The 16,239-nt window shown below is 40.0% G+C and overlaps 1 protein-coding gene across 1 annotated transcript; it reads left to right on the top strand.

The window, feature by feature from the left end:
- The first annotated feature begins 13,897 nt into the window (after positions 1–13,897).
- On the top strand, positions 13,898–14,539 carry LOC125346967 (60S ribosomal protein L9-like). Its single transcript, XM_048339941.1, has one exon. The coding sequence runs from the start codon at positions 13,913–13,915 to the stop codon at positions 14,486–14,488; it is 576 nt and encodes a 191-aa protein (XP_048195898.1). The 5' UTR covers positions 13,898–13,912; the 3' UTR covers positions 14,489–14,539.
- Positions 14,540–16,239: the final 1,700 nt, after the last annotated feature.

The raw sequence follows: 16,239 nt of genomic DNA on the forward strand, positions 1-16,239 counted from the left end.
ATATTGAAATAAAAATGAAGTTAGCACTAATGGGCTAGTAGGTATATTCCACATTGATTCAGTGCAGTGCATTCTTCCTCATAAGACATCCGAGTGTCCAACCCTTGTTCTAGCATTGCTTCTGCCTACAGGTACCCCTGAAATAGACTTGCTGTCCTACAGCAGGGCATGGAGTGAGTGTTGTGGCCCTTGAGGCGAACCATCCTCTGCTCACTCTAGGACTTGGATTCTCCCCTGTTTCTTCTTCTCCCTGTCCTAGTTTCTCTTCCCATATCCTTTTCCTTAGTCTGAATTTTTCCTAGTTTCTCTATTCAGAGAATTTTGTTTTACAACTGTGGCCCTAAAACATGTAGGTTAGGATCATTTATTTGAGAGGTGGGAGAAGGAAGAATACAGAATAAACTTAGAAGCAGCAATAGAAATACAGGAAATATTCTTGGAGCCATGGACTCAGTACACCTGCATTCAGTGAAACCTATTTTAAGTGAATATGATTGTGGGTCTGATGATGTAGCTCAGTGGTAGAGCACTTGCCTAACATGTGTGCCTAACATGTGCAAGGTCCTGGTTTCCATCTCCATCACCACAACAAAAAATGACTATGAAAATGTTGAGATAACCAAGTATTGAGGGTGGTTCATGTCTATAATCAATGTCACTGAAGATGGAAGACCACAAGTTTGAGGTTTGTCTCAAATGCTCTCTCTCTCTCTCTCTCTCTCTCTCTCTCTCTCTCTCTCTCTCTCAGCATCTCAATTATTGCTACATTTTGTATTTTATGACTCCCTTAATTTGGAGGTAAAAAGCCTAATCTCTTTTCTTCTGTTTTTACCTGGAAGTTTCAGGTCTTAGGCCTGGTATAGAATTTTTGCCTTGGATACTTTCATGGTAAGCAAAAGTTGATTTCATTTCAAATGGAAGATGGTAATTCAGAGGTAATCTGAATATGAAGAGTCCCTGATCTTTATGTTTAGGAAAATGATTTCAGACATATTTATAACACCTGTGGTTTTCTGACAGTCCTATTTGATTGTCCGTATCTTCGTATACCACAGTCAGGTAGCTTTATGCTTAGCTTTTCATTCACACTCTTCATTGCTTACAAAAAGAGAACACAAAATTTAATTACTTTTCCTCAAATTTTAAATTCCAAAGCCCTTCCTGAGTTATACTGTTCAATTCCACAATTTTAGGACTGTGGCTCTCTCCATTATTTTCATTTCTTGGAACGAATTTCAGCATGGGAAAGTGGAACACCGTACTTCATGCCAGATTAGTGGATCCGGCCTCATGTCATGCAAGAAATATGTTTGGGTTAATGAGAGCTTCAGCCTCACAGGCGCTGATTCAATCTTTGCTTGTAAGCAACACCGGGTCTAATTTGTTTCATATTATCCATGCGTTATAATAATTACTTTGCATTTTGTTCTGTTCTGCATGCCATAAAAAAGTATTGTGTAGAAGGTAATTTTTTCTAAATCATAAAAAAGACAACCTAGTGCCTGTTTTCTTTATTTTTTTAGAGCACACAAATGGCAGCTTTAATATATACAGTTTTTGAAGTTATTTCTCCAGATTATTACCCCAACAGAAGTGCATTCTCATTAACTCTCTATTTAGAATCTATAATGATTTTTTTCCACCATGTCCAGCCACCTACATAACAATTACTGTTCAAAACTCTGTACTTTGTGGCAAGGAACATATATTAGACATCAAGAGGCTAAATGGTGATCCATTAAAAAGTGGGGGGGAGATGACTTCAGTAAAATGAAACTTGCCAGTAATTATGTAACTCTCATATGCTTCTACTATGTATAGTGTTTGTTGTTTTTTTGTGCTGCTAGAGACGGAATTCAGAACCTTGTATGTGCTAAGTACTCTACTACTGACCTGTGGCCTGAGCCTTTACCATGCCTTCTTTTGCCTGTTTTCTTTTACAGCAGTGGATTCCATTAGCAGATTGTGCCTAATAGAATTCAGTGTTATTGAGAATGTCCCTCCCTTCCCCTCTCCCTCACTCCTCCACTTCCTTCCTTTTTCTTTCTGCCTTCCTGCATTCCTTCCTTTGTTTCTCTCTCTCTCTCTCTCTTCTTCCTTTCATCATTTTTCTCTCCTTTTTTTCTCCCTTTTTTGGTAGTACTGAAGTTTTACTCAAAGCAGGCACTATACTGCTGAACCATGCATGCCCTTTTTTGCACTGGTTATTTGTAGAAAGGGTCTTTATTTTTATCTGGGCACTTGCTTGCACTACAATCTACCTGTTTCATATTTCCTTTCATAGCTGGGATGACAAACACATGTCAATGCACCCAGCTATTGATTGAGAAGGGGTCTAATGTCTATATGTCTGGATTTGTCTTGAACTGAGATCCTTGGGATATCTACCTCCTAAGTAGCTAGGATAACAGGTTTGAGCCACTGGTGCCAGCTTCTGCTTTAAGATAGTTAACTTTTGATTTCAAAGAGATACAGCTTTCATCTACTTAGTACATTTGTCTACCAGCTCATGTTCAGCTGATGTGTTTTTCAGACCCTGTTTTTGTTTTTCCCTGTTTATTAAAGTTTGGCATACATTCTTCTGTTATCTTTTGTATCCAAATAGCATCTGGTCACGTTCTTCATTGTTGAGCAACATTACTTGGCATGTCTAAATATCCTGCTTCCTAGTTGCCTGGAAGTGCTGCTGTGAGCCTTCCAATACAGGCTCGCCTAGAATGTAAAACACTTCCAAGAAAAAATGATAAGGGAACTGAAAGTGCTCACTATGACATTTGAAAATGTCCAACCTTTAGACTTTAGGTTTTGATATTTATTATGAATACTTCTTAAATAGTGTTAAAAAGGAAGTCACTTTTCCCCCAAGAGATAAAACAAGATTCATTATTATTGCTGTAGCTCTGTTGAACTACTTGCTTTCAGTCTGGCATTTCAGGGGAGCCATGGGATTTCAATTATGGATTCTACATAATAAAGGCAGCCAAACAATTGCTGCATTGCTGACTTTCAAAATAGTTAAGAATGCAGAATCAGTGAGGCAGTAAAAAATTATAACAATTTGTGGTGAAGGAAATTAGTAGCAGTTGGAAAAAAGAGCAGGGTAGAGAATCTATCAAATAAAATTAGGAAGCTAAAAGCAAAAGTAGGCAAATTGTTCATAGGACAGAGTCTGGAAGAGGCTCAGGGGACCTGTCTGACTGTGAAGTTGCATAGCTGAGTCCTCACCTAGGTGTGGCTTCAGAGCCTCTCCTTCACTTAGTTGGATGTGGCTGACTATAAAATGCTTACAATTGCTCAGATCTGATTCCCACATTGTATATTGCATTAGAGTGTCTTGTAATTGTATACCATTACTCAGTGCCAATTAAAAAGTTTTAAATGTTTACTGAGAGCCAATGACTCATGGCCTGTCATTCTAGCTACTAAGGAAGATGAGATCTGAAGATCACAGGTTCAAAGCCAGGCCCAGAAGGAAAAAAAAAATCCAAAGGACTCTTGTCTTCAATTAACAAGCAAAAAGCTAGGAATGGAGATGTGACTCAAGTGGTGGAGTGCCAGCCATGAGCAAAACAGCTAAGCAAGCATGTGAGGTCCTGAGTTCAAGCCCTAATACCAGCATCAAAAAAAGAAGGAAGAGAAGGAGGAGGAGGAGGAGGAAGAGGAGGAGGAGGAGGAGGAGGAGGAGGAGGAGGAGGAGGAGGAGGAGGAGGAGGAGGAGGAGGAAGAGGAGGAGGAGGAGGAAGAGGAGGAGGAGGAGGAAGAGGACGAGATGGAGGGAGGGAGGGAAGGGAGGAAGGGAGGGAGGGAGGGAGGGAGGGAGGGAGGGAGGGAGGGAGGGAGGGAGGGAGGGAGGGAGGGAGGGAGGGAGGGAGGGAGATAAGATGTCTAGCACTGGATGAAATGAGTTCCTTAACAAAAATGAATTTGACTTTCCAATTTGCCTAGAGTACTCCAATAGATAATTACAATGCTTTCAGATATAACGCTGTGAGGGAGAAGTGTATTCTTTTCCTGCTATGTAGAGACTCATTTTAGTAATATGTTCTTTCTCCTGGTATCAGGGCTTGAATTCAAGGCCTCACGCCTGCATGGCTTGCTTGCCCAGGCTAGTGCTCTATCCCTTGAGCCACACCAGTAGCCTGACTTTTTGCTGGATATTTTGGAGATGGACTCTTGAGGACGTTTTTTTTTGGATGGGTGGGGAGCTAGATTGGCCTCAAACATTGATTCTCCAGATCTCAGCCTCCTGAATAGCTAGGATTTCCAGCATAAGCCATAAGCACCCAGATTTTCACTTTTTTCTTAAATACTGTAGTGTTTAATTTGTGGATTACTTTATTTAAAATCTGACTCCGCCAGAAAGGCGCACAGCCTTATATACCTTGATGTTAGCCGAAAGAGACCCATGTAAAGTTACGACCCCCTACAACTGTAAGATAGTAAAATTTGTTTAAAGCCAAAAAATAAAATAGATAAAAATCTGACTCCTTTGTAAAAATTTGAAAGTAAAATTAATTTCCATGTTTTTGTTTCTTTCTTTCTTTTTTTTTTTTTTTTGCCAGTCCTGGGCCTTGGACTCAGGGCCTGAGCACTGTCCCTGGCTTCTTCCCGCTCAAGGCTAGCACTCTGCCACTTGAGCCACAGTGCCGCTTCTGGCCGTTTTCTGTATATGTGGTGCTGGGGAATTGAACCTAGGGCCTCGTGTATCCGAGGCAGGCACTCTTGCCACTAGGCTATATCCCCAGCCCCCATGTTTTTGTTTCTTAATCTTCCTTTCACACAAGCAATTTTTTTAGTAATTTTTTTCAGGTACTGAAATTTGAACTCAGAGCTTCACACTTGATTGGCTTGTTTGATAGGCTGGTGCTCTACCACTTGAACCATGCTTCTAGCTTGAAATTTTTGCTAGTTAGATTAGAAATGAATTGTCGTGGACTTTTCTGCCTGAGCTGGCTTTATGCTGTCATCTTCTGGACTTCAATCTCCTAAGTACCTAGAATCACAACTGTGAGCCATTGGCCCCTCGCTTCACATAAGTAGTTATTTCATGCTCCAAAATTATTTCATGTTCCATCAGAGACTGTAACTCTGCACCTAAATCTTACAGCTGTTTGGATGGATATATGGTGCATATTTTCTAGGAAATGCTTGTAAAAGTTAATTTTTAGGAAAGTCTCATTTTCTAGAACTACGATTTTTTTCAAATCTGAAATATAAAAATGTTATTACATTATTAAAATTCTGATTTGGTATGAGTAGGCAATTTGATGATCTTAAATTGAACTGAATGTTTAAGAGAATTTGATATACTGGAGTAAAATACCAGGAAAGCTCTTGCTCTTTGGTCTTGTTTGATTGCCTTGTAATATAATAGAAGTAGTTAAGAACATCAGATACTTTCCGTCTCTGCTCACTGTTTTGAGCAATGGAAGTGCTGGTTCTCACTGCATGGCTCCCGGATCAGCAGCATTAGTACCATCTGGAAAAACATTAAATATACCTTTTGGGGGCCCAATCAAGACCAATCCTATCAGGAACTCTTGAGGATAGAGAGGGTCCAGCAGATTATATTGTAATAAACTTTCCAAAATCTTGAGAACCACTAGCTTAAGACAACTCAGTTAAATAAGCTTATAAATAGATTATTTGTTCAGATGAATTGATACTTTGAGGAACATCAGTTTAAGGATGTTTGAAGTTGTGTGTGTGTATGTGGGTGCGTACATGTGTGATCAGCATGCATGGGAGAGGTACCAATCCTAGGGCTTCAACTCAGGGCCTGAGCATTATCACTGAGGCTTTTTTTGCTCAAGTCTAGCACTCTACCATTTGAGCCACAGCTTTGCTTCTAGCTTTTGGGTAGTTTACTGAAGATAAGAGTATCATGGTCTTTCTTTCTTGAGCTGGCTTTGAACCATGATCCTTAGATCCTCAGTAGCTAGGATTAGAGGCATGAGCTACCAGCTATTGGGTATTGTTGGTTTTTTTTTCTTTTTGTTCTTTTTAAAATGACACTGGAATTTGAATTCAGGGATTCTATGCTTTCTAATAAGCATTCAACCCCTCAAGCCACAACTCCAACCCTTTTTGTTCTAGTTTATTTATAATTGTATCGTCAGTCCTAGGGCTTGAACTCGGCCTTTGCTGTCACTGAGCCTCTTTGTGTTCAAGTCTAGTGTTCTATTACAGAGCCACTACTGGCTTTTTCTGAGTAATTTATTAGAGATAAGAGTCTTGTGGACTTTCCTACTCAGGCTGGCTTTGAACTGTAATCCTCAAATCTCAGCCTACTCAATAGCTAGAACAGGTATGAGTCACCAGCACTCAGCTTCTACTTTATTTTTAGACAGGATCTTATACCTTTTGCAGAAGGTTTGGGTTATGATCATCTTATTTCTGACTTTCTTGTAGGTAGAGTGATAGGTATATGACACAATGCTCACCTGTTCATTGAGATAGAGTCTTACTTTTTGCCCAGGGTGAACTTAAACCATAATCCTCCCATTTCCACACTCCAGAATAGCTAGAATTTTAAGCATGAACTATCATGCCGTGCCCTTGATTTTTTTAAGCTATGCAAAATTATATTATTTATAGTTGGGAAGAAATCAAGATTTTCCTAGTTGAACTTATTACCTTAAGAAAGACAATTTTAAGGGCTGGGGATATGGCCTAGTGGCAAGAGTGCTTACCTCGTATACGTGAGGCCCTGGGTTCAATTCCCCAGCACCACATATACAGAAAATGGCCAGAAGTGGCGCTGTGGCTCAAGTGGCAGAGTGATAGCCTTGAGCAAAAAGAAGCCAGGGACAGTGCTCAGGCCCTGAGTCCAGGCCCCAGGACTGGCCAAAAAAAAAAAAAAAAAAGAAAAGAAAAGACAATTTTAAAGCTATCTTGGCTTTACAAATCGAATATAAGCACATATAAGTAGTCTTTCCTGTACTTAGAAATTGTTGAGCTTAAAAAATTTAAATGTCAAAGACCTGACATATTTTGTATTCTTGCTTCTACTTGTCCTTTAATGTCTGATCAAACAATTTTGTGAGCTTAGAGTTTTCTACTTTTTTTTCTCCTTTCAGTTAAAAAATGTATAAAAAGCTGCCAGATTTGAAAGGACATAATATTTAAGGAAAAATATTTAAGGTTGTTTAGAACATCAGCATCTTCTTCATAATTGCAAATACTAGATATTTCAAAATTGTTCAGTTTTCTATCTACTACCAAGTTGTGTTCCAAATGTCAGAACCATTTTCATTATGGAGTGGTATCAAGTATTTCACTTACAGTTTTATAGTTCATCTCAATTGATTCAAAATATACAACTAAATTCCTGTAAACTATACAACCTATATTATTATTTTATGGCAAAAGATGTTGCGGTTCTCAGAAATCAGTAGATATTCAAAGTAGGCCTAGAGCATTTGACTTAATAGTAAAAGGTATGTTACTGATAGATAGGGCAAAACAGTTGTTAAAACATATCAAAATATAACATAAGTTATCCTATGTTCACAGGAATCTTTCTAATCACAAATTGACAACCATTCAAGTAACAGAAAGAAATCCTCTAAAGCACAGTAGATAGGTCTCTTTTTTCCACCCTAAATTCCCTTCTGTCCCTGTGGTAGCTTTTGAACTTAGGAAATGATTTTCTTCCTCAAATACATTTATACTTTCCATAGCAAAGTTCAGCTTGCAAGAGCCAACTGTTAATTTTGTTTTAGAAATTCTACAAGAAATTGGGTGAAATATTTTAGCTTACACTTAGAGACATTTATATGTTACATTTAATTCAAACTCAAGACTTGCTGCTTCTTAACCATTTTACTACCCTTTACCATCTCTGTTGTTGAGGATTCAACTCCGCATGGTGAGTCTGAAGCAGGAAGATAGAACAGAGTCCCTGGTTGCCAGAGCAACAGGCGAACTACTCTCCATGGTTACCAAGATTCTTCCCACAGACACCCCTCCGACTCTTAAGGAAACCTCTGAGATTGCCAAATGGTGCTAAAGAGACCACCAAAACAAAAGATGTTGATTACATTCTAGGGGAAGAGAAATTGGTGTCAAACCCCGGAGGTTCACTTGGAAAAGCAGAGCCCTCACCCAGTGTGAAAGTGAGAGGACAAGGACAAGAACTGACTGTGACTATTTTACCCTAATGATGCCTAGGATCTTGCTTCAAGACCACCCAATCTCTATGAGGAGCACAGCCATCCTGACAAACCTGGGTGGTGGGTGCATATGCTGATCTATTCCATAAGTTCCACCTAACAATCAACCTGTCTGTGACAAATAAAAAATGACCCAGAATGCACACAACAATGCACTTGCCTTGGCTGATTCCCCCAGTAAAGACAGGGAGGAAGGCTGCAGGCTCAGCATTGCAGCTCAGCCCACTGACATATTTCCTGCTGGGTGCACTTTCTCTTTCCTATCCTTCCTTCCCTGCTTCGAGCCAGTGCTGCTCCTTTCTTTGGGACACAAGAGACCTGGAAGACAGATCCTGATGGGAAGACTCCATTCCCTGGATTCTTACCTGGTAACACAGCATTCCCTAAACATGGTTAAAGATAAACTGAAGTGCCACATGATCATCTTTCCTTAACATATTTATTTCCTAATAACTGTTTTGTCTCACCTTAATTATACTTCATGTCTTGCTTTAATTCTTCTCTTGATGGATGCAAGGCCCAGGGTAGATCAACACTGATTTCTTGGTGACAGTGATGTGACCCTGAACATTCCCAGCTCTATTCTTGCTTTTATAACCTAGGGAAAACATCCCGGAGCATTCACATTATAGAAATGGCAAAAGCATTCATATCAAGGTTTTCAGCCATTTGTTTTTTCCAGCAAACTGGGGGTTGAACATTTGTTATTTCCCTCAGGGGTGTAATGGATGAACCAAGCCATAGCTGTCAAAGGCACTCCAATCTATTTGGAGGTGCCAGATAAAACAGAGGAGGACTAGTTCAGTTAGAAGTTCGGAGAAACAATGAAGAAATGTTTTCATATAACCAAGACATGGGAATTAATAATCATCAAATTAGACTTCATTGAAAAAATGCATCTGCAGATATCTTTGTCTAACTTCCAAACAGCAGTGTTCCCATGCTTATTTAAGTATGTTTTCCCCCTAAGTAGGTCTCAAGTACTGCATGGGAGATGCTTATAGTTTAAAACTGTTTGTTTGAAAGTCTAATTTCAACTTGCATCTTGTATTTTTATCTTACATTTCTATGCCTATTTTCTCAGTGTAAGGGGTTATCTTCTTTTTTTAATTTTATTTTTATTTTCAAACTGATGTACAGAGAGGTTACAGTTTCATACGTTAGGCATTGGATACATTTCTTTTACTGTTTGTTAGGGGTTATCGTCTGTGAAGTAACCATAGTTAACTTTTCATGGGCCATTATCAATAGCACTCATTGAACTGCACAGGGTACTGGGATAATTTAGGAGCTCACTTAATGCAAGAGTTTTGTATAATGGAGACAAGAGGCAATGGAGTAGATGAATTGATACTTTTTCAGAAATGAAACTAGAATCCAAGGTAGTGTCAGGTGACGGTGAAAATAACAAACACATGTATATGTAGACAAGAAGACTATAGGCAGCAGGGATCTTGAGCATTCAGCAGCTTGCCTTGTCCTACAAAGTGGATGGCTGGAAAGTTGACAACCCCTTACAGCGAAGTTACGTGAAGACCACCTGGGAAGCTTTGAAAAAAAAGCAATTTATAAATAATTGGCCATGGAATCCAGGCTTCAGCTTGCTTTTTCCTTCCTTCCTTCCTTCCTTCCTTCCTTCCTTCCTTCCTTCCTTCCTTCCTTCCTTCCTTCCTTCCCCCTCTCTTTCTTTCTTTCCTCTTTTTCTTTTTTTTCCTACCCAGGTGGTTGCATTGCAGTCAAAGTTTACTTTTCACTAGGGCAAACAAATGTCTTCATCTGCAAGGGGCAAGGTGACAACTGATTCATTGGATTCCAAATGACCTGAGTCACCTGGGAGCCAGACTGAGCTTCTGTACCTGTTTTTCTAGTATTGTCTTGCTTTGTCATCCTCTTCTGCCTTTGTGAAATGTCTACCTGTGGACTCATGATATCAATATCTCATGTTTATATGGCATTTACGTCTTTCCAATAGGCTTCTACTAGATTCTGTCCCTGTAACCCAACAAGCCTTTCAGACATATTAAAAGAAAGCCAAAGCTTTAATTTTTTTGTACTTCTACTTTTTGTTCCTTCCTTCCTTCCTTCCTTCCTTCCTTCCTTCCTTCCTTCCTTCCTTCCTTCCTTCCTTCCTTCCCTTTTAGTTTTTGGTTTCTTGTTTTGTTTTCTTTTGTACAGGTACTGGAGCTTGAACTCAGAACCCCACACTCTCAACTTTTAAACATTTCTGTCAGCCACTGGCACTTTACCACTTGAGCCATCCCTCCATGTGCTTATTCTTACTCCTGATTCCCAGTGGTTTTCAAATGAATGGCAGGGTTACTAGTTTTTTTTTTTCCTGTCCCACACAAGACTGTTGATAGAGAGTGTTCATAGACTAGGGACAGTTATCTGCAGTTTTGGTTGCTTTTCTTGCAATGTAAAGCCATTTTGTGACTATCGATTCCCATGTCTAGATTCTTTCTGGCTTATAGGTTCTAAGTTCTCGTTTTTAAAATTTCTTCTTCCTTTTGAACTTCCTGCTCTCTTTTCAGTCTTCTCAAATGTGGACATAATTATATAAGGCCATACTGGAATAAAGTGGGCCCCACAGCTGGTGTAGTTATAAAAGAATGGCCTGTGAGGATAGATAACACATGTACACAGAGGCATGCCATCTGAACCTGAAGGCAGAAATCTGCATGACACAGCCATGCATGTGGTGAATGTCTGTAATCCTATGATTTGGGCAGCTGAGGCAGGAAGTCAGCAATTTTGGGGCCAGCCAAGCTGCCCTGTTCTATAAAAAGAAAAAGAAGAAATCAGCAGGGTGTGAGCACCTCCTCAAACATGCACCAGCTAGCATGCAGTACCTAGTGTGGGTCACCAGATGTCGCTTAAGCACAACTGGTACCTGACAACCGCTCTTCTGGCCAAACTCTCCCTGAGGAAATTGGCTGTGTGTTGTTTTAATGACTCTTAAAGTCTTTAAGATATTTGAACATTTTAATTTCTTTTATAACAAGGTATTTATATTTTCTCATCAAAATATGTGCATCTGTACTAGAGATTTCCTGGAACAAGAGCCCAGGGACAAGGTATATTTTGCTTTTTTCAATATATAGCCACCAGGAAACCTAGTGTCAAAGAATAAATCTTTAAAAATGTTTCGAAAAGGAGAAGCCAACACCCATTTCCGCGTCCAGGCCATGTGGCCTGACAACCTTTACCAGGGGATGCATTAATGAAAGCCATATGCATGAATGTAGAAAACAAAAGATTTAATGGAACATCTGATTTTTATCATTATTTTCTTCCCCTTGGAGAAAAATGGTCGCAACAAATGGCCTTCCTAAGCTATGTAGTGGTTATCCATGCAGTAAGGAAAATACACCAACTCAACAGACCAACTCAACCCCAGTCCCGCCCCACCCCACCCCTCCTAGAGAAAGGAAAATAATTCTTTGACCTACTTATCTGCTTATAAAGACTAATGTCCAAGAATTTCATTTTGTCCAAATGAAAGGCAAACTGCCAGTGCTTCTGTTGGACTTTGTGTAGTTAATAGATAATCATCAGGGTTTTCCTCTGTATTGTTGGGAGTCTAATTTTTAAAGTATATGGGGGTAGGTCCTTGGGGGAAAATCTGGGACAGAATGAAGAAGACAGACAGGCCCTTGCTCTGCAGAGTGAAGTACTGCATGGAGGGGAGGCTGCTCTGCACTGAGGTGGCTGGAGAAATGATCCTAATTCTTCATAGACTTTCTATGGATGTACACGCTACCTCCTCTGGATGTGTGGGATGGGGGGGGGGGCACAGTGGTTAGGTAAGGAGCCCACAGGAAGAATGAAGAGGCAGATAATCATTCCAAACTTGTGTAGACTCCTCCAAACAGACCTGGGGGCTGAATGTGAAAGTCCACTTGAGGCTGATCTGACAAAGCTCCTTCCCTCACTGTATGTTCAACTTTGAGAAAAGTCTTATTTATAGAACATTATTGTCTTCAGATGGCCTTGAAGAAGTGATAGAAAATAGAACTTTAGCTGTGCTCCAGCCCATTCCTCTTGAGGATTAGGAGGTGATTTGTACTGAGGTACTGATGAAACTTCCTTTCTAAAAGGCGTAACATCAAAGCAGAGAAACAGATTGTGTTAGGGAAGGGCACAACTATCTTTAAAATTTATAACATGGGAACAGTTATAATTAGCGAATAATTTAAAGTTTACCCCCACATTGAAATTCATCCTAATCACTCATGACTCTAATATAGTTGATTACATGAGCCATCTTTTAATGATATCATGTTGCCTCTAAAATTCTGAATATGTGAGAACTAAACTGCTACAAGGCACTAAGATAAAATATTATTGCTAAAAAAAAGTCTCAATCTGGAAAATGAGGGTATCTAGAACAGCACGAATTACAAAACCACAAGAAATAATAACTTGTAATAATAATAAGTTAGGGGTAGCTTAATATGTGGACCTGTAGGTGAAGGGGGAAGGGGAGAATCCAACTCCTGAGCAAATGAAGTTTGTAATAAAGAGAAATGGACCTGGAGATGGACTTTAAATTTTGGCCTTCAGGGAAAGGTAAAGACACTCAAAGATAATTTCCTTGGGACAGCCTTGGGTTTAATGATGGCGAATGTGTTATTCAGCTTTCTTTTACTATTACAAATACCTGTGATAACCAACGTTAAGAGAGAAAATGCTTGTTTGGGGTCATAGTTCTGGAAGACTCAGTCTATGGTCGGTTGGCCAGTGCTTCAGGGCTTCTGGGGAGGGAGCATATTATGGTAGATCATGGTGGGTCATGGTGAAACATGGTGGATGATAGTGAGGCATGGTGGGTCATGGTGGATCATGGTGGATTATAGTGGGTCATAGTGGATCACGGTGGGTCATGGTGGATCGTGGTGGATGATGGTGGATGATGGTGGATCATGGTGAGTCATGGTGAATCACGGTGGGCATGTTCAGCCATGGCAGGGAAGCTGCTTACATTGTGGCACTTAGGAGACAAAATGAGGGACAGAAGGTCCAGGGGCCCAATGTCCCCTTTGAGGACACACCCTCAATAAACAAATACACACACATGCCTCTAGATTCACATGTATATAGATACACAATGAAATCCGAAGCAGTACTGAAAAATGGAGAGGTTTTGTTAGTAGATCAGAAGCATTTAGGAAATTCTAGAATACATGAAGCGGAATGGGTCAGAATGAACAGGCAGCTGATTGCTATTAAATTACTGCCTGTGATTCAACAGGAGGAACTTAATCACTAAAAGCTTCCAGAATTCTGAATCACAGGGTGTTAGCGTATATGGGCCCTTGAGTCTACAAGAACTAGTTTCACCATACATCTCCCCAGATACATGGCGAGAGAGACAGAGAGAGAGAGAGACAGAGAGAGAGAGACAGAGAGAGACACAGAGAGAGACAGAGAGAGACAGAGAGAAAGAGAGAGAGAGAGAGAGAGAGAGAGAGAGAGAGAGAGAGAGAGAGAGAGAGAGAGAAAGAAGCAGGTGGCATCGTATCTCAGCTATGCCTGATTGAGCCTGAGAATCACTTTGGCCTCTGACCTGCACTTGCCTCTCCTCTCCCCCATAGGACAGACACCACCACCTAGCTGTTTTTTTTTGTTTTTGTTTTTTTGTTTGTTTTTACCACTGACCACTTTCAATGATTGCACAACCACCACCAGGGGTCTTGTTTAAAATGTGATTCCCAGCTTTTGCCCCATCTACTGCGAGAATGAAGACCATGCTCAGCAATCAGACTGTCGACATTCCGGAGAATGTCGACATCACTCTGAAGGGACGCACGGTAATCATGAAGGGCCCCCGCGGAATCCAGCGGAGGGATTTCAACCACATCAACGTAGAACTCAGTCTCCTTGGGAAAAAAAAGAAGCTCCGGGTTGACAAATGGTGGGGAAACAGAAGGGAACTGGCCACCGTTCGCACTATCTGTAGTCATGTACAGAACATGATCAAGGGTGTTACACTGGGCTTTCCCTACAAGATGAGGTCTGTGTACGCTCACTTCCCCATCAACGTTGTTATTCAGGAGAATGGGTCTCTAGTTGAAATCCGAAACTTCTTGGGTGAGAAATACATCCGAAGAGTTCGGATGAGGACAGGTGTTGCTTGTTCTGTATCTCAAGCCCAGAAAGATGAGTTAATCCTTGAAGGAAATGATATTGAATTTGTCTCAAATTCAGCTGCTTTGATTCAGCAAGCAACAACAGTTAAAAACAAGGATATCAGAAAACTTTTGGATGGTATCTATGTTTCTGAAAAAGGAACAGTTCAACAGGCTGATGAATAAGATCTAAGTTAACTCATCTTCAGAAACACCATCTAGGATCCTGACAACCAGTTTCTGATACTTCAGTGATGCAATAAAAGAATTCTATTGAAAAAAAAAATGTGATTCCCAGATGGTTTTTCTGAAGTGTCACCTGAGGCACATGTGCTCCCAGTTGTAGAACTGGGGCAGCAGGTCTGCTGATAATGAGCACACTCAAAGTGTGCTTTGAGTAGCAAAGATTAGAGTGGCATTTTCTGAAAGAGGTTCCTCATTGCTTTAAAAATTAAAAACAAGTAGTGGGAGAAAACAAACCAAAAGAAATTATTCCAAAGCTATTTAAAGCACCCCAAAAACAATACTATAAACTGGAGAAAGTTTTATGTTCATATCAGCAATTATCTCTGAACACTAGTTCTTACTACTTGTACTTCCTTTGCAAAGACAAGTGAAGAAATGTTTCCAGCCTCAAACAAGTGGGTGAACCTCATTACGTTATTCACTGCCAATTTGACCTGGAGTTAGGCTGGCACCTGTTGAAGTCCTTGATGTGACAGAACACAAGTTTAATCCTGAGCTTTCTTTGCTTGCCACATAGTTACGGAAGCTGCAGAATTTGTCCAGAAGTAAGTCACATTTGCTTTGCTCACCAAAAAGTTAAAATAATAAGACCTTATTTATTCATTCACTTCTAGTAGAGGCGCAGAGCTCATACCAAGGACATAAGCATATGAGGAACTAGTGGAAAGTTTCAGAAAAGATCTTTATTTTTCTGATGACACCACATATAATTAATTAGAAAAGCAAAAAATGATATGAGGAAGCAGGTGAGGAGTTCCTCTCCTCAAACAACCTGATTAGCTATGGGGCTGGCTAGCTCTGGTAGAGAGGGGCTCATTTAAATTCCTGGGCTTTCTTTACTCTCTGTTGAGGCTGGCATAGCAGCAGAGAGCCACCCCTGCCTTTGTGTTTCACTTCCCAGCAGTTGGACACAGCAGACAAAGCTGTGTGTCAAGGATAGGAGAAGAGATTTGGGAGCAGACCAAATGAGAAAGGAATTTAGGCAAGTTACTGCCTTGGCTAAACTTGTACCACAAGGATAATAGTCTTTCACCTAGCATGTTAAGAGGATTCTGAGAAATGATATCTGTAATAGTCAGCCACAGAGGGACAAGGTAGCTGCCCTTTGTATTCATATTAAATGCCACCAAGTTTTCACATAAGTGATTCTTTTTTTAAAAAAATATTTTATTGTTATTAAAATGGTGATGTACAGAGGAATTAAAATTACATGGGTAAGGTAATGAGTAATTTTCTTTGATATAGTATCTTCTGTTCCCTCACTCTTTCTCAGCCCCTCCTTTCCATCTTTATCCACGAGTTGTATAGTTCACTTTGATCACAGTATCCAGTGAGGTCCACGGCTGCACTTTTTCACCCTTTTTCCCTAGAGTTCGGTGCCCTCTCCTCATCCTCTGAAAGATAGACACATGGATAAACTATACCGAAAAAAAAAAAGAAAACAGAACCATCAACAAAATTTGAAAAAAAGAGAGGGTTTCTTAGTTTCACCTTATATTAAGAGGCACATAAGCATTGTGCCTTTGTGTTTATTCCCTAAGACTATCCTCTTTTGGTCTCATTGTGTGTGAATGCCTAGAGATGTGCATAATTTATCATATCTCAGTGTATTTTAGATCTAACTTCTACATATGAGAGAAAACATGTCATTTTTCTCTCTAAGCTTGGCTTGTCTCACTTAAGATGATTTG

The sequence above is a fragment of the Perognathus longimembris genome, chromosome 2 (genome assembly GCF_023159225.1).
Source record: "Perognathus longimembris pacificus isolate PPM17 chromosome 2, ASM2315922v1, whole genome shotgun sequence".
Classification (NCBI taxonomy): Eukaryota; Metazoa; Chordata; class Mammalia; order Rodentia; family Heteromyidae; genus Perognathus; species Perognathus longimembris.